At 47.4% G+C, this 20,907-nt stretch overlaps 1 protein-coding gene across 3 annotated transcripts in view; it reads right to left on the bottom strand.

Moving 5' to 3' along the window:
• Positions 1 to 835: 835 nt before the first annotated feature.
• Positions 836 to 20,907, bottom strand: part of LOC125525873 (glutamyl-tRNA reductase-binding protein, chloroplastic) — a 36,650-nt gene continuing 16,578 nt past the window's right edge. For all 3 annotated transcript variants that reach the window (XM_048690878.1, XM_048690880.1, XM_048690879.1), the window contains 2 exons: positions 1,752 to 1,901; positions 836 to 1,363 (listed from right to left, as the gene is read on the bottom strand). In XM_048690878.1, the coding sequence (XP_048546835.1) occupies positions 1,139 to 1,363; positions 1,752 to 1,901 (375 nt within the window). In that variant the 3' untranslated portion in view covers positions 836 to 1,138. The remainder of the gene's footprint in view (positions 1,364 to 1,751; positions 1,902 to 20,907) is intronic.

The raw sequence follows: 20,907 nt of genomic DNA, 5'->3' as shown, positions 1-20,907 counted from the left end.
ATCTTGAGTTCTTTGATTTTGAAGATCCAAAATACTGTTAGTTCTTTGTTAAAATTATTTGTAATTTGCTGAATCCAGATAGACACATATTGCAGATTTTTTTCAGTTTTGCTTCGAGGGTATGAATATTGATGATGGTCTGATTTCTTTGTCATGTGAATTTTAATGCATCGGTGTTGAAGTTTACATTGGTTGTGTATAGTTGCTGTAACTCACACTCACCAATTGTTTATGGATTTCTCTCCACATTATATTCCCATGGAGATGTTAAAACAAGATGACGCTGCTTTGTAAGATAATTAACTGACAATTACACATGAACAAGCCAACCAACCATAATAAATTGCACACAAAACAAACATTGTAAACTTAATTCGCAACTGAAAAACGGCGCGGCAAGGCGTGCATCACATTCTAGTTCATGATTTATACTCACACGAATTCCACGTGCATCGGTTGTGACATGTGTTGAACGAAATATAAAGTCGAATCTCAGGAATGCTCACACAGAACGATCTTACCCATGTTGCCCAGCAGTCTCACAATTAAATAAGACACAAAGTAACACTGTATAACTACATATGTTTAAAAAAAACTTTATCAAGTAAAATGTCTGGGGTACAAAAATTGAAATGGATTTAGATGACTGCTTTCTGAAATAACATTTGCAAGGACAGGATGGAAAATGCATATCACTTTGCATGTTACAACTTACAACTGACAGAGGCCACAAAGGCACACTAGCAAGCGCTAGCAGGAAAGACAGTATAATGGAACATAATTTAGCCCGATCTCATCTCATAATTCAAAGATACAGGTGAGGGTGAAACTATGGTGAACCAACTACAATGTACATCAAACATTACCGTCTAAATTCATTGCTCTTATTACAGAATGGCGCTAATCAATGGTACATAAGGCAAAGAGATGGATGGAAACACACAAAGACACTTAAAACTACTCCGTATGTGTTAGGCATAGAATATCACAACCATGGTCATCTAAATGACAGAAAAAGGCGAAAGAATAGTTCGCTTTGCGCTAAAAGAAAAAAGAAAAAAAGAAATCGATTCGAAAAAAAACTGACAGAAAAATACTGACAATGGAGGTATCATATCGAATACAGATATCACACCATCTATGTGACCTTCTTCAAGAATTGTACCTTCTCAAACTCTGGGGTGGCATAACTCTTGTCCACCTCCCATGCATGATGAGCCATCATGTTGAATGACGATTTCACCGCCTTCTGGTCAGAGACCTGCCTTGAGAAAGGTATCCGAACAGCGAAGATGCCTTCCTCGGAATGAACATGCAAGTCAAAACCAAGTCTGTCTACCCAAATCATCTTCACATCCAATGCCTATTACCACACATGGGACACAGTTAATTCTACTATAGCAACAGTTCAAAAGCTTCCTAGTAGTTGCATATGGTATCTTATAGGAATATAAAATGAGGTCTTCTAAAAAAATGAAATCAGAAATTTCCTACACGGCTAAATTTCTGTTTCTTCTAAAAAATAAAAAAAAAAGATGCTCAATTTATATCCATCTTCAATTTCTTAACTCATATGTCTGATGCACAAGTTAGTTGTGCCTTTTTGCTTTGAAGTGCAAGAAGCTGAATATAAATAACTCTACAGCTCTATGTTAACTTCCAAGGAAACAAAATATGCGTTTCCATTAGGCTTTCTTTTTCCCAATAATTGAGAAACAAACCAAGGATTAACAGAATAAGTTGAATACTACCTGAAAATCTGATTCGGCATAAATATTGTATATCCTATGAACATCTTCAGCATGTTCACTGTTCATTTCCTCAACAACGCTTTCAGCAAAGTTTCGAAGCGGATCTGGTTCTGCATCACTGTATTCTGACGGGACTACCCACACACGGCCCTGGATAGAAAAAGTATGCAACATCACCATCTTGATCATTAGCAAATTCCTAGTGCCAAATTGCACTGGCAAAATCCAAGTACAGAAAAATTTCAGAGAATTAATCATTGATGCAAAATGAAAACTACAATTTACTAAGGTATTGTAGACTCTTCAACATGTATCTATGAGCAGAAAAAAATATGAAGTGAAACACAAATCAGTAAATTCATAACATGCTAAAGATGGATCTTAAATATATGATACTAAAGGCAATTAGCAAAATAGAAGGCAGTTGAGAAACCATTTTGGTAACCATATAATATTCAGTTAGCATCATTGTTATGTGCGGAACCATATGGTCGGTGGGCCCCAGCCCTGGCCGCACCACCCCCTGGTCCAGCCGAAAGTGACTAGGATTCTTGTACTGCTACAAGTTATTACGATCAGATTCGTATTAGGTACAGACTCCAGAAGAACCTGTTTCAGAGACCAGATTGTATTTCCTTCGAGTCAGCTTGTCAGCCAAGCTATTCCTCCTATATGTTAGTGCTTCTCCCGAGATTAATAAATCATCAGAATTCAGACTATTACTATATATTAGGCTGAGTAATTAGAGTTTGTTCCATCTGGTATCAGAGTCAACTACGACAGCGGACGATGACAAAGTCGAAGGTGGCAACACCAACCTCATGCTCAAGGAGCTAACGACCCAGATGAAGGAGGTGGTGGCGCAACGGACCACTGATCAGGCCTTCATGGAGGGCCTCGTCCAGCACCTTGACGCCCTGGAGCAACGACCAGCACTCCACCACCTTCTGCCCTGGTCGACCCTCGAGCATTGGCGCTCAGCTTCACTGACCCACACGCGGTGTTTCACCTGGCAGCTAGCGACTCCTCCGCCTCCTCCGCTCCGGCCCATGCCACCACCACCCCCACCCTCGTGAAAACAGGATCTAATCCACGCCTTCCCCCACCATCGTCACTACCGCGCTTTCCAGCCTCCCAGTTCTTTCCACAGCAAACTGGCCCTCCACCACCCCATCACCAACCCCTTGTTTACCCTCCGTTCAACCCAGCTTTCCACCACGCATCTCTGCCACCGCTGCCCTACCAACAGCCACCCACCAACCCTAATCACCCACTTCCTCAAACACTACATACCCAGCCTACAAATGCAATCTCACAATACCTCACGTCAATTGCCCCCCTCCCATACCAGCACCAAGGTGCTGGCTCCAGCTCGTTGTCCCAAGCTTCCACAAGCTTGACTTTCCAACTTACCGTGGTTCCGTCGATCCACTCGGCTGGCTTCATAGGTGTGAGCAATTCTTCCGGGGTCAGCGCACGGAGGAGGCTGACAAGGTGTGGACAGCGGCATACCACCTTGTCGACAATGCTCAGTCCTGGTATCTCCAGTTTGAGCGCGATCACGGAATTCCCTCCTGGCAGCACTTCAAAGAGGCGTGACACCTTCAGTTTGGGCAGTGGCAGTCTGTACACACCAACCCCTGGGCGAGTTGGCTCGGCTTCCGCACCTCCACCGTTGCCGACTACGCCAGCAGATTTATAGCGCTGCTGCACAGGACCAGCTAGCCCTTAAGCTCAGTGCAGCAACGTTTCTTGTACACACCCGGGCTCCCCGAGAGCCTCAAAGTCAATGTCAAGCTTCAGCAGCCGATGGACCTCCACACGGCAGTCTCCCTCTCTAAGGCATATGAACAATGCCATCCATTCCCAGCACCAATGCCGTGTGGAGGCCGACCTCGCTGCCTGCTGCTCTTCCTGCACCACAGGCCGTTCCTGCTGCAGCTGCTGCCCCTACACTAGCTCCTTGCGCTACACGTTGCCTCACACCCACCGAGATGGCAGAACAACGCCGCCAAGGCCTCTGCTACAACTGCGACGTGCAGTACGTCCTGGGTCACCGGTGTACACGCTTGTTCCTCATCAAACTCGACGACTTTGCGCCTGGGGATGCACCTCTAGAGGATGAACCAAAGACACCACTTCATCCATTTGTGGTGGAAAGTGAGGATGTTATATGTCACTGAAATTTTTATCGAATACGCATAGTGCGTATCATTTCATTGATAAGGAGAAGAGTTTACAGGCGCTTGGTCGAGCCACACACTCGTGGCTAGACTTGCGCGAAGTTACGGTTACAAGGCGGTTACAAGGTTCGTTCAAGGTGGTTCAAAGATGAAAACACGTAGTCCCTTTGCACCAGCCGTGGCCCACATTGCGGCTTCGGCCAGGGCAGCTCGGGAAGCTTCAGTAACTGATGGGCGGGCGTCGTCAAAGGTGCAAGCATTCCTATGCTTCCAGAGGGTCCGGGCCACGATGATCCCAAGGGAGGCAGTGCCTTTGCGAAGGGAAGCTGGAGCAGATAACGTGGATGCCTGCCACCAGCCGAAGAAGGATTCGTGACCTTGCGGCATGTTAGCGATACATAAGCATTAGGTCTTTGTGGTTGTTTGACACATTTTTCACTCCTGTAAAAACTATACCAATTCTAGAAGTGGTCGACCACACACTCTCCACCCTCATCCGAGTGCTCATCAAAAGGAATATTAGAGAGTGAGAAGATTGCCTACCGATCGCCGAGTTTGCCTACAACCTGCAAGACACTCAACAACATTCAAGTCTCCGTTCGAGGTTGTCTATGGGTTCAACCCACTTTCACCCTTGGACATCTTATCGGTACCTCGCCAAGAGCTCACCAATATGAATGCAAGTGCCCGCGCCGAGTTCATGAAGATAATGCACAATGACACAAGACTCACCATTGAGCGAAAAGTTCAACGCCATGCCGACAAGGTCAACTTCACCAAGAAGCCTACGGTGTTCATTACCGATGACCTCGTGTGGGTGAACCTTCACAAAGATCACTTCTCGAAAGAGTGCAAGTTCAAGTTACTTCCATGAGCCGACGGTAGCGATAACGCATACAAGATTTACACTCGGTGAGCGACACCTTCAACTTCACCGACCTTGCGCCTTTTCATGGTGATTAGGATCTTGATCCAAGGACAGATCTTCCCCAAGGGGGAGATGATGCCGAGCATCCCATGGACATCACCATGAACCCATCATCAACCCCACAAACTCCAAGTGGACCGATGACATGAGCTCGCGCATGAGCCATTGAAACCAAGGTGACTTCATTACTCTCTGAGCTCCCCATGCATTCATCTGAGACATTGCTACTACCTCAATCCAAGATCTGGTGCATGCTCAAGTACCAAGGAACCACCCATGAAGAAGCAAGGGAAGAAGTTTGAGCTGTGGAGAAGGGAGAAGAAGGGGAGGAAGAGTTGCCACATACAGGCAATCGAACAATCCGGAAGAATCATCCTGGAAAGTCCAGTCACAGTTAGAGAATCGCAAGAGAGACCGGCCAACTGTCAAGCTCTCGCGCCCTGGATATCCGAGAGCAAAAACTCAAAGCCTGACAGAGGCCGAACTGTCAGGGCTTGACGTCGGACTGTCTGGCCACTTCAGTCCCGGACTGTTCAGCCACCGAGTTTGCCAGTTCGCTGACGCCCGCGCCATCTAGGAGAAAGGCACACATTAAGGCCCGGACTATCCGGGCTAATTTCAATTGGAATGTCCAGCCAACTGCCTACAAGCAGGAATCTGGCTGAATGACAATGTATCTCTCCTCCCCACCTACCCCTTCGTCTGTAGACTAAATAAACCGTACCTTAGGCCAGATCTAGGGTTAGCAAAGTATAAACTAAGAACTTGAGAGAGCTTAGTTATTCCAAAAAACACTGAGAGCTTTGGTCGATCTATCTCCTCTAGTAGGTGTCGTGGGTGTAAGTCTAACAGTAGTGTACGGGGGTAATACGCCTACGTCTGAGCCCAGCTACGACGCAGTTGTTACACACAGATTTACGAGTTCAAGCCCCTCATGGTGGAGGTAATAGCCCTACGCCTCGGTGCTCAGGAGCTGATTGATTAGAGTGTATAGATTAGAAAGATTGCGAACCCTTGCTATGGAGTTGGGGGGAGGCTTATATAGAGTGCGCCTTCGCCCCATGAATGCTGCCATTACCAAGGGTTTAAGGGGGGAGTTTAAGGACAGTCGTCACTGGTAACAGGTGCATTAACTACACTTGATGAGGGTGAACACACGTCCTGACCGTTGTAATTCCGAGGAGTCTCCTGGACTTCTTTGTCCGAGTGCCGACGGGTTCGGTCGAGTGGAATGCTTCCGTCCGAGTGAACGTTCTGACTGACGTGCATCTGAATGCTATCCTGGCCCTGGGGCCCAATATAAGGTGTATGGTGTCCTAGGGTAGGGTCTGTAGGTCTGGACCGTTACCCTACCCTTAGTACATGACCCCATCATTAGCCCCCGAATCTATCGGGGTTAGGAGGGTTAAGTCGGAGTGAATTCCCAGGTGAGCCGAGTGCTATGGAAGCGCTCAAGGACTCTTGCTGGTCATTCGACGGTCTCGACCTTGCACGACGCCTCGACGGATTCTGGATCACGTGGCGTCCGAGTGAGGGCTCCGCTCTGAGCCGAGCCAATTGAGGGGTATCACCGCCCGAGTGAAATGAGCCTTCGTGCGTCGGGCGGCTGGCCAGGCCCGAGCGTTTTTGGAAGGGCTTTAAATGACAAGCAATTGGATTGTCGGATCCCGGATTTCGCGGGATTCAAAACTGGGAATGTGTGCGCGCGCTAACAGTTGCGACGCGGTGAGTGGGGGAAGTGGGGCGTGATGCCTTGATTTTCGCCCCGCTTTTCGCCACGTATCGCAGGATCTCCACCAGCGAGATTCGAGGAGATCCACGGGCCCAGAAGCCAACGATGAGGATCAGCGGGCAGAGGAACCGATGCTATAAGAGGGCCCCCACGTCAGGTGGGAGGGCACGAGATCCCCTTTCTCCTCTCGCCCCCAGTCCTCCCGTCTCCTCTTCTCCACTCTGTGCGAGCCCGCTCGGCACCGGAGTGCTACGCGGCGATGGCGAAGGACAAGACGGCGAAACTGGAGAAGGCGAAGAAGGGGAAGAAGACGTCGAGCTCCAAGGTCGCGCCTCCGACGGGCTGGGTCTAGGGTGATTGGCTCCCGCCGACCACCACAGCGAAAGATCTCGGTGGACTCGTCATCAACGGATTGCTGCCGGAGGGGAGTTGGAGGCTGCCGGAAGGGAGTTGGAGGCTGCCGGAGGAGGGAGAGATCAAGCTTGCACCGCGGCCAGGGGAGCGTGTGCTCCTCGTCACCCACGTGGAGTCAGGTTTCTCTATGCCACCCCACCCTTTCTTCCGTGGTTTCTTGAATTACTACGGTGCTCAACTCCACCACCTTCCTCCGAACACCATAGCTTACCTTGCCGCATTCGTTTCCATGTGTGAAAACTTCCTGGGTTGCCAGCCGCATTGGGGGTTGTTTAAGCACATCTTCACATGTCGCTCTCAGTCGGTGAAAAAGGCTTCTCCTGATGGAGAGAGAACCCACGTGACCCAACTGTGTGGTGGATTAGGGATCCGGATGAGGGGTAGGAGCGCTTTCCCGACGATGACCTTTCCTGATTCGGTCAGAGGTTGGCAGTCGACGTGGTTCTACTGCAATGATATCCCTTGCACCGGCTCGTCAACTGGTCTTCTCCCTTATATGACCGAGAGGGTCAATCTTCCTTCATGACTGACGATGGACAAGTAAAGACGAATGTGGGGATCCTGGTGACTGCTTTAGTCGGGCTGATTCAGGGCGGAGTGACGGACCTGGATCTGCTGGAGGTTTTCCTCTGACGACGGATTCAGCCTTTGCAGGAACGGGCTCACCCCATATGGTTGCATAAGGGTCCCAACAATCCAACTCAAGTAGACTCGAAGCACGTGGACGAGAAGGTCGTGGAAGGGTGGCTCATGAGCCTCACCGGCACTCGCGACAACCCTTAGTGGTCGAGGCAGATCCCGCTATACGACAACGAGCACCGGCCAACGGAGGTAAGCTTGTATTTCCGACTGAATCATTTCTGCATAAGATATCCGAGTGACTTCGACTGATCTGACTATTTGCGTTTCTCGTGCCTCGCAGGAGTTCCAACAAGTGTTTTCGCCCGTGCCGAATGGAGACCACATTCTTGGGAATGTGGAGAGTGACCATGGCAATGTTGATAGTGAAGAGTACAGCGAGGAGGACGACAATACGAAAGAGGGGGCGAGGCCGAGTCTTACCCGTCTGCTGAGGAGCGCATAGAACACCGCACCAAGAAGTCCCATGATCCGAGTGGGCGCCAGACCAATGACGCGGCTCCGAGTGCAAGGAATCCAAAGCGCACTCGGACAGCGACGCCGGAGCCAGCAGAGAAGACTGCCAAGCAGCCCAAGGTCGCAACCCCCAAACCTCGGAAGGCCGTGGCCTTGCCTAGAATCAAGGTGATTGTGCCCATCACGTTGACGTAAGTATTGCACTTTCCTCTTTCGCTTCAAGGAACTCCATTGATTCTTCTTGACCGAGTGAATCTAACCAGACCTGCAACTTCAATGTCGCTGATGCAGGTCGACGAGGAACACGTCGAGGCTGAGTCCGGGGATGTGGCCACTTCCCAGAAAGGTTCAGACTGTTTCCTTTTGTTTTGCTTTCGATCCGGCTGAATTGTGAACTCTGGCTGATGATGTCGAGTGAACGCAGCGCCCGCAGAGATCATCCTTGTTGGGGACGACGACAAAGAGCCGCCACAGAAGAGCGCCAAGAAAGGGAGCAAGATGTCGACCGACTCAAGGACCGCTGCTCGGAAGACGCCACTGTGCCAAGTGCCTCAAGCTCTGCCCGAGTTCAGTGCGACTGCGCCACAAAGGACGAGTGGCTCTTCCCATGCTGGTACCGATCCCATTGCGGCCGCACCAACTGCCCCAGCTCCGGCGCATGTCCCTCCCGCCAGCTTGTTCAGCTTGCATAGAGTGCCGGAGGACCAGACGGGGGCTAGCAAGGAGGCAATGATCCAAGCGGAGCTGATGACCCAGTGCCTGAAGGAGGTGTACGATGCCAACAAGGTAAGAGGGTGCTTGAGGATCTGGTACTGGTCTGGCTTGTTCCTTCCAGGAGTGTTGATCTTCGAGCACTCGGAGTACCTTTTACCGTCGGCTGACTCATTTTTTTGTACTCCAGAGAACTTGCGAGCTCGGAGCTCAGTATGTGTCACTGGAGAAGGAGGAGAACCAACTCCGACTGGATCTAAAGCCCATGCGCGGGCGGAGGTGCGGACCATGAGAGGTAAGTTTCAGCAACCGAGTGTCTTATTTTCATTTTCTTCCTTTCTTTGAACCGGGTGATTTCACTCGAGCAGATGTGCGTAGTGAAAACCATCGAATCCAACTGCGACTCAGGAACTGCATTTCTTTAGAAACTATGAAGCAGGCCCTTGTCGACAAGGACAACGATCTGGTGGGAGCACAGAAGGTGGTGAGAGAGAAAACCAAGGCTGCCAAAGAGAAGTTGGCCGCAATCGAGAAGCTTAAGGAGGAGAACAAATCGCTGAAGACTGCTGCTGAGGCGAAGAAGGAGATCACCGAGCTCAAAAAGCGACAAGCCGAGTGGGATGGCAAGTTCAAGACTCAAGCGAGTGCTTTCGAGCAGGAGAAGAAGACTTTGAGCGAGAAGATCGCCCAGCTTACCCAAAAAAGGGACTCTCTAGAGAAGTACATACAGGATTCTACCGAGGAGATGCGCGCCAAGCTCGAAGGTATTTTATATCGTCCGGGTGAACTTTGTTTGTTTCCGAGTGAACCTTGTTTGCACATGCTGACCTTTGTCATATTTTTGTTTGGCAGAATACTGCTGCAACGTCGAGTTGGAGACTGAGAGGATTGAGAGGGATTTGGATCCCACCAGGTCACTTGTCAAGGACAAGACAACCCTGGGCATTCTTCGACTAGAAGCTCATCTCGATGACGCCTTGGGGTACATCATTCATCTGCGGGGCGCGGTGGGAAGGATCGACAAGGAGCTGTGGGTAGAGGAGACACTCCATAGTGACTTGGAGGCGATGATGGCTCGCCTTAACGAGCCCCCCCCCCCCCCCCCCCCCCCCCCCCCCATCCACTGCAAAGACGTGAACGAAGAGAGGTTGAAGTCTCTCAAGGTCGCCAACACGAAGAAGCTCAAGTTTGAAGACTTCATGGAGACATTCATCAAGGCCGTCACTCGAATTGTTGATGGCATCGATCTGGACACCTTTGTTGAGCCTGCCAGTCCCTCAGACGCGTGGGAAAACTTTAAACTTTAACCATTTGCCTCGGTATGCCAAGTGAATTTGTATCCACTTAAACTCTTTCTGGTCTTGGGCCCGGGTACTTGCATTTGCTTTTGAACTACTGGAGTTATTCGAATGCTTTTCCTTTAATGTCTTTGACTTAGGCGAAAGCTGGTTCACATCTAAGCCCTCGGGTGAGAGGGAAGCCTTCACTCGAAGTGTTTGTTTTAACTTAGGCGAAAGCTGATTCGCAGCTAAGCCTCCGAGTGAGAGGGAAGTTCATCACTCGGAACGGTTGTTTTAACTTAGGCGAAAGCTGGTTCGTAGCTAAGCTCCCGAGTGAGAGGGAAGTTCGTCACTCGGAGTGGTTTCTAACTTAGGTGAAAGCTGGTTCGCAGCTAAGCCTCCGAGTGAGAGGAAAGTTCGTCACTTTGAGTGGTTGCTAAATTAGGCAAAAGCTGGTTCACAGCTAAACCTTTGAGTGAGAGGAAAGTTCGTCACTCGAAATGATTTTTAACTTAGGCGAAAGCTGGTTCGCAGCTAAGCCCCCGAGTGAGAGGGAAGTTCGTCACTCGAAGTGGTTTTTAACTTAGCCGAAAACTGGTTCGCAGCTAAGCCCTCTCACTCGGGGGATTTAGCTGAGAACCAGCTTTCACCCAAGTTAAAAAACTACTCCGGGTGACGAACTCCCCTCTCACTCAAGGGCTTTAGCCGAGAACCAGCTTTCGCCCAAGTTTAAAAACCACTTCAAGTGAGAGGGAAGTTCGTCACTCGGAGTAGCTTTTTAACTTAGGCAAAAGCTGGTTCGCGGCTAAGCCCCCGAGTGAGAGGGAATTTCGTCACTCGAAGTAGTTTCTCAACTTAGGCGAAATTGGTTCGCAACTAAGCTGACGAGTGTTCACCCACAAGGGCTTTGGGCTCAAGTGTGTAAAGGTGAACTCAATGAAGTACTGGAAAAGACATGCTTTTATTTATCAAATATCACTTTAGTGCTTTTATTACATCTTAACATGTCGACGTCAAGTATAAAACCACCGAAGCAGGTCGGCATTCCAAGCACGGGGCTCATCTATATTCTTTAGGAGGTTGTAGAGCCTGTACGCTCCGTTATGCAGAACCTTTGAAATGATAAAAGGGCCTTCCTACGTGGGAGCAAGTTTATGAGGCCTCTGCTGATCCACTCGGAGCACAAGATCACCTTCCTGAAAGGCCCGACCCCCGGCCCCTGATGTGTCTATCATGGAAGCGCCGCAGGTCCTGTTGATATGTGGCCGAGCGGATGAGGCCATCTCTCTTCCCTCTTCCAGGAGGTCGACGCCGTCCTGGCATGCCAGCTCCGACTCGGCCTCAGAGTACAATTCCACTCGGGTTGAATTGTGGAGCAGATCACTCGGCAGGACAGCCTTTGCTCCATACACCATGAAAAAGGGAGCGTGATTGGTAGACCGATTAGGGGTCGTCCTTGGCCCCAAAGAACAGACGGCAATTCGGTGACCCAGGCTCCAGCAGCGTGCTCCAAATCACGCATGAGGTGTGGTTTTAACCCTTGGAGGACCAAACCATTTGCTCTTTCGGCTTGTCCATTCGACTGCGGGTGTACCACAGAGGCATAATCGACCTGAGTGCCTTGAGTGCTGCAGAATGTCCTGAACTCTTCTGAGTCAAAGTTTGAGCGATAATCGATGATGATGTTGTGGGGGACGCCATATCTGAAGACTTGATCGTCATCCGAGAGTCTAGCTTCTTGATGGGTTTCGCCTCCATCCAATTGATAAACTTATCGACAGCGACCAACAAGTGAGTGAATCCACTCGCCCCTGCCCTGAGAGGGCCGACCATGTCAAGTCCCCAAACTGCAAATGGCTAGACGAGTGGAATGGTCTTCAATGCAGACGCTGGCTTGTGTGATAAGTTTGCATAGAACAGACAGCTGGTGCAGCGTTGGACTATCTCTTGGGCAGCCTCGTTGGCACGTGGCCAGTAGAAACCCGCTCGGTAATCTTTAGCCACAATCGTCCGAGAGGACACGTGGTGTCTGCAAGTTCCCGAGTAGATCTCCTCGAGGATCAATTGGCCTTCCTCTGGGGAGATGCAGCGCTAAGTCACGCCGGTGACGCTCTTTCTGAACAGTTGGTCGCCCATCACAGTGAAGGCCTTGGATCTACGAACAGTTTGACGTGCTTTGACCTCGTCCTCTGGAAGCTCCTGCCTAAGCAGGTACGCAATATAAGGTACTGTCCAATCGGGCGTGATCGCCAGAATCTTCATGACCAAGTCGATAACTGCTGGGATCTCAACTTCAGTCGAATCGGAGGGTTCGACTACTTGCGGGGGCTCTTTGGTGAAAGGATCTTCTTTCACTGTCGGGGAATGAAGGTGCTCAAGGAACACGTTGTTGGGTACTGGTTTCCGAGTGGAACCGATCTTTGCCAGGTCATCACCTGCTTGGTTCTTAGCTTGAGGGATGTGGTGAAGCTCTAGACCCTCGAATTTCTTCTCCAACTTTCTCACTGCGTTGCAATATCCCGTCATGGCAGGGCTTCTGATGTCCCATTCCTTGAACTGATCTTTGCCAGGTCATCAGCTGCTTGGTTCTTAGCTCGAGGGATGTGGTGACGCTCTAGACCCTCGAATTTCTTCTCCAACTTTCTCACTGTGTTGTAATATCCCGTCATGGCAGGGCTTCTGATGTCCCATTCCTTCATCACTTGATTCACAACGAGATCCAAGTCACCGTAGACCATCAGGCGACGGATGCCGAGTGTGATGGCCATATGTAATCCATAGAGGAGCGCTTCGTACTCAGCCTCATTGTTGGAGGGAATCAAAGTGGATCTGCAAAGCATAGCTGAGCCGATCGCCTTCTGGAGACACCAGGACTACCCGAGCGCCCGAACCATTCAACATCTTGGAGCCATCAAAGAACATGGTCCAATGTTCAGAATGACCTTGAGTCGGCTGTTGTTGCTCTGTCCATTCGGCCAGGAAATCTGCTAATGCTTGGGACTTGATCGCCTCTTTTGCTTTGAATTTGATGTCTAGGGGCAAGAGCTCAATAGCCCACTTCGCCACTTGACCAGTCGCATCCCGGTTGTTCATAATCTCAAAAACAGGGCATCGCTAACGATTGATACTGTGTGTTCTTGAAAGTAATGAGCTACCTTCTTCGCAGTCAGGTAAAGACCACATACGAGCTTCTGGTAATGAGGATATCTCTGCTTGGACGAAGTCAGAACTTCAGAAATTTAGTAGACTGGACGTTGAACTTTGTAAGCCTTGCCCTCTTCTTCCCGCTCCACGGTGAGGACGGTGCTAACAACTTGGCATGTGGCCGCAATTAGGGCTGGAAAAAAAGCTCGAAGCTCGCGAGCTAAACGAGTAGCTCGTGACTCGGCTCGAATCGACTCGAACTCGAACAATAACAAGTCGAGTCGAGCTTTAGTTTAAGATCTTTTATAGACCGAGTTAAACGAGCCGATCTCACAAGTACTCGTGAAACTCGTTAGGCTCGGTGAAAAAATAAACATTTTTAGGGGTAGTAGAAAACAACCACTAAACACCTTGCGTCCCAACACAAGGCCCATTCACTCACCCCAGGAGACTCACAGGTGCATGACCATATATGTACATGTTAAATTTCCCAAGTAATGTTTTTATCGTATTTGTAAGGTTTTATGTTCATATCTTTAACGAGCTTAACAAGTTAAACGAGCTAGCAACGACCTTTCATACGAGTCGACGCTTTTTTTGTCAGTGGAGATTTCCAATAGGCGGCCCCAGACCCTACTAGAGGGACGAGAGTGCTCTCACGATGACTTGCTCCCGCCGTTCTTGTTTTTGAACCGGCATCGCCCTCCTTGGGGACGACAAACTCCCAATCATTATGTTCAATGTAGGCTTGGCTACCTTGGGGCGAGTCCCTTGCGGACCATACTTGGAGGATGATGGCTCTTTAGTGAGCATCTCCAGCATGAGGTCCTCCCATTGGAGCGGCATAGGTTGGCGGGCCTGAGTATGGCGGGGGCACGGCCATGTGCAGGCCCAATAGGGCTAGAACCATGGGGATCCAGAGGGTACCAGAGCCATCTAAGAGACAAAGTTGGCTTGGAACGGTGGTCCTCTAATCGGACCAGATTCCGTTGGTGACACAGGGTTCGTCCTGCTATTGCGACGGTGGAGTCATGGTGGATGCTGCCCGAGGTTCATCGGAGAGGACTGTCCGGGATGCAGACCGATATTTGCCACGCCGGTTTGGAGGGTCTCGACCAAAGCTCAAATGGAGTCGATGTTGACATTCTCTACATTGACGAGTGCCCCCAAGTTGGCAATGGAGCAAGGATAACACGTGGTGTTGCGAGCAGGTGGGGTCCTTCAACTTTGTCGTGAAGGCCTTTCCCTTGAGAGATACTTCAGCCTCATTTGAGGCTCGTTTCATCGGAGCAGTCTAGCTTGGCTGGTTAGGGTAACTTCACACACGATAAGGATTCCCCACAGTCGGCGTTAATGTTGTTGTTCAAGAAACAACTTTCGAGAGGGGGTATCCTTAGTACCGTGGTTAGTGATGAGTAGGCAGGGGTGTGTACGGACCATAGTTAAAAAAGCGGACCGATGATCGAACCATTAAGGCCTTCGATTCAGGTTTTTGCTGGTCAGACCGCCGGTTCACCGATTCGTTTGCTAGTTTTCTACAATCGAATACTATATTTAGAGTAATAATATATGCTATATAGAATTTAAATAGGGCAAATGGCAATGGTTTCCTTTGTTATACAACAAATAAGCGCAACTAAGGTGGTTATCAGATCAAGGATAGGCCACAGCCAACGACCTTGGATTGAATCCCACTACTCCCAACAGTATTTTTCTGATTTTCTCTCTACACAGGTTCGACTGCCCGATTTATTAGCTAGTTTCACACAAAAAACGTCTGGGTTTCTCATACTAAAGCTCCAAAAAGAATATAAGCCTGGAAATTTCTAGCTAGGCAGTTTTTAATGTTAGTGAGCAAAGGAGCGAAAAAAAAGTGCAAAAAAGAGAGCAAAAAAAGTGCGACAAAGAATAAAGATTCATAATGAGCCAACACAAAATGGGATGGAATAGACAATACAATGACCATGGTACATGGATATGTTTTTTTTATGCTGTAGTGATCTAAACGCTCTTATATTTCTTTACAGAGGGAGTACTTAGCAACAAAAGGCATGTTAGTATAATCATGTACATCTTACTACTGAACTGGTTTACCAAAATGCGTTCCATATACATGATAAACCTGCTATCTCTTTGTTTGTTCCTCCCTTGATTACGTGTCGCATCGTGATTTTGTTAGTGTTCTAGGCTCGCATCTCTAGTACGGTCTAGCCTAGGACCAGCACAATAACCTTTTTGCTACCATACTTAAGTCTTCCAAGCACATATATCTACTTCATGCATTTGACAGCACCTGGCAATCACTCTACTCAAGCTTTGAGAGTTTTGACTACAGCGGTTGCTAATCATCACCTGCTGCTTGGTAAGAACTGATAAGAATTTATGGTTAGCTTGACGGATTTGTGACTTTCCACAACACCACATCCTATTAGTAGTCAGTAAGACCATATTCTTGTGTGTTTCTGTTACTACTAACGATGCCAAGATCACAAGTCGATGAGCTGGACTGGGAGAACACGACGGGCAAGGAGCTACACGATAAATTTGCACAAATGATGACTGCACAGGTACAAGACATTCAGTCCAGATTTGGAGGGGCCATGGACAAGATAGGTAGCTTAGAGAAGATGTTCAACACCAAGTTGGCCGCCAAGTCCAATGAAGTGCTCGCGCGTCTACCACCACCACATGCTGCACCTCAACAACCACTACCACCTCTTCCTGCACGTCACCTCCCAAATCAACTTGGATGTGCAAAGCATGTCACCATTGAGCAGGAACAAGGTTCTACTACTGACGAGCAGTATGAGGCCTACGAGGGTGAGGACAAGTTTGAAGCTGAGATTGCACAAGAGCAGAACTACGGACAACCACCTGGTTGTCCACACGCTGCAATCGAAAAGGTAGACAACCACCACCCCCTTAGGTATGAGATGGTGAACATGTGGCCAAACTGAAATTAAATGTTCCGCCATTTAAGGGTAGATATATTCCCGATGTGTATCTTACTTGAGAGTTAGAAACTGAACAACGTTATACATGCTTACAATATCCTGAGGATAGACGGGTTATAGTTGTTTGTGAATTCATTGTCGATTGCATCCTACTAATATTTCAACTACTTGGATTATTTTTAAAAGATGTTATGCGTACTCGTTGGGTTCCTCCATACTATCAACATGAATTGCTTCAAAAATTGCAGCCTTGATAGGAAAAAAATATGTAGAGGAATATTATCGGGAATTGCAAACTTGGTTGCTTAGATGTGGTATTGAAGAAAATAATAAAGCTATGCTTGCAAGTTTATTGGGTGGGCTAAACAGGGAAATTCAAACCATCTTAGAGTATAAGGAGTATAACATCACTCGCTTATTCGATCTTGCTTGCAAAGCTTCAAGTGTAGGATCAACAGACCACGGCACGAACTAACTTTTCTGCAGCACGACCTTCATCGTGTACGTTGTGTGCGTCTTCTACTTCCACACATCCTACTGCACCACCTTCTGACGCCAACTTCAAGTCTTCCACAAAGACAACAAAACAGACACCACCACCATCAGCCAAGAGCACACCTGATGGTGTTGCGCAGAGTTCCTCGTCATCCATGGCATCCACAGGTCAAACACGTGATCGTGATATTAAATGTGCTTGTTGTACTGGTGTGGGTCATTATGCGAGCCAATGCCCATCCAAGCATGTGATGATCGTTATTGAAGATGGTGGTATGAGTCCGCTAGTGACTACAGTGAGGATATGCTGACTCTTATTACACGTGAAGAACAGGGTGGCGATGAATTTGATCAAGATATGAAATATATGGCTGCTGACAACGCCGACAGGTATGCTAGTCTGGCTGCTCATATGGCTTTGAGTGTGCAGATGACCCAAGCCGAGCAAAATCAAAGACACAATTTGTTCCATACAAAGGGAGTTGTGAAAGAACGTTCAGTTCACAGCATCATTGATAGGGGGAGTTGCAACAACTTGGCTAGCATGAAGATGGTGGAGAAGTTGTCCCTCACCACGAGACCGCATCCTCCTTATTATATCGAGTGGTTCAACAACAACAACAAGGTTAAGGTAACACGTATTGTTCGTGTGCATTTTAGTATTGTTGCATGTGCTAATTTTGTTGATTGTGATGTGGCACCCATGCAAGCATGCTCCCTTTTACTTGGTAGACCATGATAATTTGATATAAAAAATTGTACACCATGCTAGGACAAATCAGTATGCTCTTGTTCATATGAATAAAAATATTGCTTTACTTCCGATGTCTCCTGAACAAATATTGAAAGATGATCTAACTAGAGATAGTAAAGCAAAATAGGAGCAAAACAAGAGTGAAAATCAAATTGTGGCAAAAGAATTTGAGCAACATAGGACTAATAACAGACCATCATCCTCTGTTGTGAATGAAATAAAATTGAAAAGTCCATTTTATTTATCAATCCGGATGTTAGCAAGCATGCTTGCTATGCTTTTGTGTGTAAAGACGCATTATTTTCATTTGAGGACTCTTTGTCTCCTGTTGTCCCTAACATTTTGCATGAGTTTGTTGATGTCTATCCACAAGACGTGCCATCGGGATTACCACCTATTTGAGGGGTTGAGCATAAGATTAACTTAATTCCTGGTGCCTTACTGCCCAACTGTGCGCCATGCTGCCATACCATTCCAATCCAAAGGAGACAAAGAAGATTCATCGTCAAGTACAGGAGTTACTCGACAAAAGTTATATACACGAATCCCTTAGTCCTTGTGTTGTTCCTGTTATAGTAGTGCCAAAAAAGGATGGAACATGCCCTATATGTGTTGATTGTAGAGCCATTAATAATATTATTATTCGATATTGTCATCCTAATTCTAGGCTAGATGATATGCTTGATGAATTAAGGGGCTCTACCATGTTCTCTAAAATTGATTTGCGTAGTGGATACCATCAAATTCGCATGAAATTGGGAGATGAATGAAAAACAACATTTCTAAGTTCGGCTTATATAAGTGGATAGTCATACCTTTTGAGTTGACTAATGCACCTAGCACTTTCATGAGATTAATGAACGAAGTTTTACGTGCTTTCATTGGACGATTTGATGTGGTCTATTTTGAAGATATACTGATTTATAACAAATCTTAGAAGGAACACTTGGATCATTTACGTTCTGTTTTTAACTTTTTATTTTTCTACGAGATGCACGTTTGTTTGGTAACTTTGGGAAGTGCACCTTTCGCACCGACCAAGTATCGTTTCTTGGCTATGTTATTACTATACAGGGAATTGAAGTTGCTAGAGCCAAAATTGAAGTGATTGGGAGTTGGCCGCAACTCAAAACGATCACAGAAATGGGGAGTTTTCTTGGACTTGTTGGTTTCCATGGACGGTATGTGAGAGATTTCAGCACCATTGTTGCACCTCTTAATGAGCTTACAAAAAAAGATGGTACCTTTTGCTTGGGCTACCGCACAAGAAAAAGCCTTCACGGTATAGAAAGAGAAGTTAGCACATGCTCCTTTGCTCCAACTTCCTGATTTTAATAACACAAGATGGTAAACTCATTGCATACTTTTTTGAAAAATTGAGTTGAGTGGCCCTAGTTTGAACTATTCTACTTATGCTCTGACTTTAGAAACTTGGCAGCATTATTATGGCCCAAAGAATTTGCTATACATTCTGATCATGAATCTTTGAAACATATTACAAGTCAAGCAAAACTGGACCGTAAACATGCTAGACTTTTCCTTATGTCATTAAACACAATAAGGGTAAAGAAAATACTATTGATGATACATGGTCTCATCACTATACTATGCTTTCATAACTTGACTTTAAAATGTTTAGTTTGGAGCCCATCAGAGATCAATGTGCATGATGCTGAATTTGAAGATGTAATGCAAAATTGTAAAGAAGAAAGAAGATGGAACAAGTTCATGATGGATTTGTGTTCCGTGCTAACAAACTATGCATTCCAACTAGCTCCGTTCGTCTTTTGTTTTTGCAGGAGACACGTGGAGGATTAATGGGACAGTTTGGCATGAAGAAGACAAAGGACGTACTTGCTACACATTTCTTTTGACCAAAGATGAGATGAGATGTTAAGCGTTTTGTTGCTCGCTACACTGCATGTCAAAAAGCTAAGTCACGACTCAATCCTCATGGTTTATATATGCCTTTGACTGTACCTAGTGTTTCATGGGAGGACATATCCATGGACTTTGTTTTAGGTTTACCTCAAACAAAGAAGGGGAGGGCTACCATATTTGTTGTCGTCAGTAAATTTTCAAAAAGACACAATGCTAATGTTGCCAATTTGTTCTTTCGTGAAATTGTCCACTTGCATGGTGTATCAAATACTACTGTTTTAGATCATGATGCTAAATTTCTTGGCCACTTTTGAAGATATTTATGGGCTAAATTGGGTACTAAAATCACTAAACTGTTTTTTTAGTACTACATGTGACTCCCAAACTGATGGACAAACTGAAATAGTCAATAGAACTTTGTCTACTATGCCTAGGATTGTTTTAAATAATAGCTTAAAAATATAGAAAGAATGTTTGCCTCATATTGAATTCGCTTATAATCGTTCAATGCATTCTACCACTAAGCCTCGTACACTCATTGATTTGTTGCCTCTTTCATCTTCGAAGAAGGGTTAATTTTGATGCAAAACAACGGGTTGAATTTATCTTTAAAATACACGAGCTAACTAAGGAAAACATTGAGCAAATAAATGCTAAATACAAACTTGCTAAAGATAAAGATAGAAAACATGTTGTCTTTGCACCTGAAGATCTTGTTTGGTTACATTTACGCAAAGATAGATTTCCTAATTGCGCAAGTCTAAGCTAATGGCACATGTTGATGGTCTGCAGATTTTACGGTTAGTTACACATATAACATTACAGATTTGAAGCCTTATTTGGAAGAGGGAGATGAGCTTCCATCGAGGACAACTTCACTTTTAAGAAGGGGAGGATGATAAGGACATCCCTAACACTCCACCCATATCCCCTACTGCTACACATAAATGGATCAGTTACTAGAGCTCACACACTAATAAAATTATCAGGTACTTTCGTTTCTTTGTAATGTTTCCAATGTTCATGAGAACATGACGCTGCCTAAATTGGATACTTTTGTATTGCTTAGGAATGAAGGGCCTAGCATGGACAAGAGGGATGAACATTGGGGCATGATCAAGCATGGAGATGAAGGAACGACCTATTCGTGTGGGACTGGGAAGTGATGGGTTCTGTTTCGGGCGAGCCGTTGGGGGCGGACCAGGGCGACGCCGGCGGCGCCTCCATTTTCCCCGGTGATCTCGTCGCGGCTGATGCGTGGGTGCAGGTGCGGCGGGGCCCGAGCGGCGCCCCGGCGCGCCCTACTCAGGTGTGCTCATCGGAGTCGGGGCGGGGGGCATGCGGTGGCCGCTTCTGGGCCCTGGCGGCGGACGAGTCCGACAAGGAGGATGGGTCCTCTCCGCCGCGACTGGCACCCCCGCCGGCGGGCGCAACCCTCGGCGACTTCGTGCAGGTGGCGGTGGAGGCCAGCGCCGGTCGGGGTGACCGTCACTGTCGTTTTGCTCCGGGTGGCAGTGGCTGGCTCTCGGGCTACGGCGGTGCGGTGCTGGAGACCTCCGGCGCCCTCGGAGCCGTGCCCGCGCTT

Source organism: Triticum urartu, chromosome 7 (assembly GCF_003073215.2).
Source record: "Triticum urartu cultivar G1812 chromosome 7, Tu2.1, whole genome shotgun sequence".
In the NCBI taxonomy this organism is placed as follows: domain Eukaryota; kingdom Viridiplantae; phylum Streptophyta; class Magnoliopsida; order Poales; family Poaceae; genus Triticum; species Triticum urartu.
The sequence above is the reverse complement of the archived record's forward strand: the minus strand, read 5'-3'. Positions and strand labels throughout refer to the sequence as shown.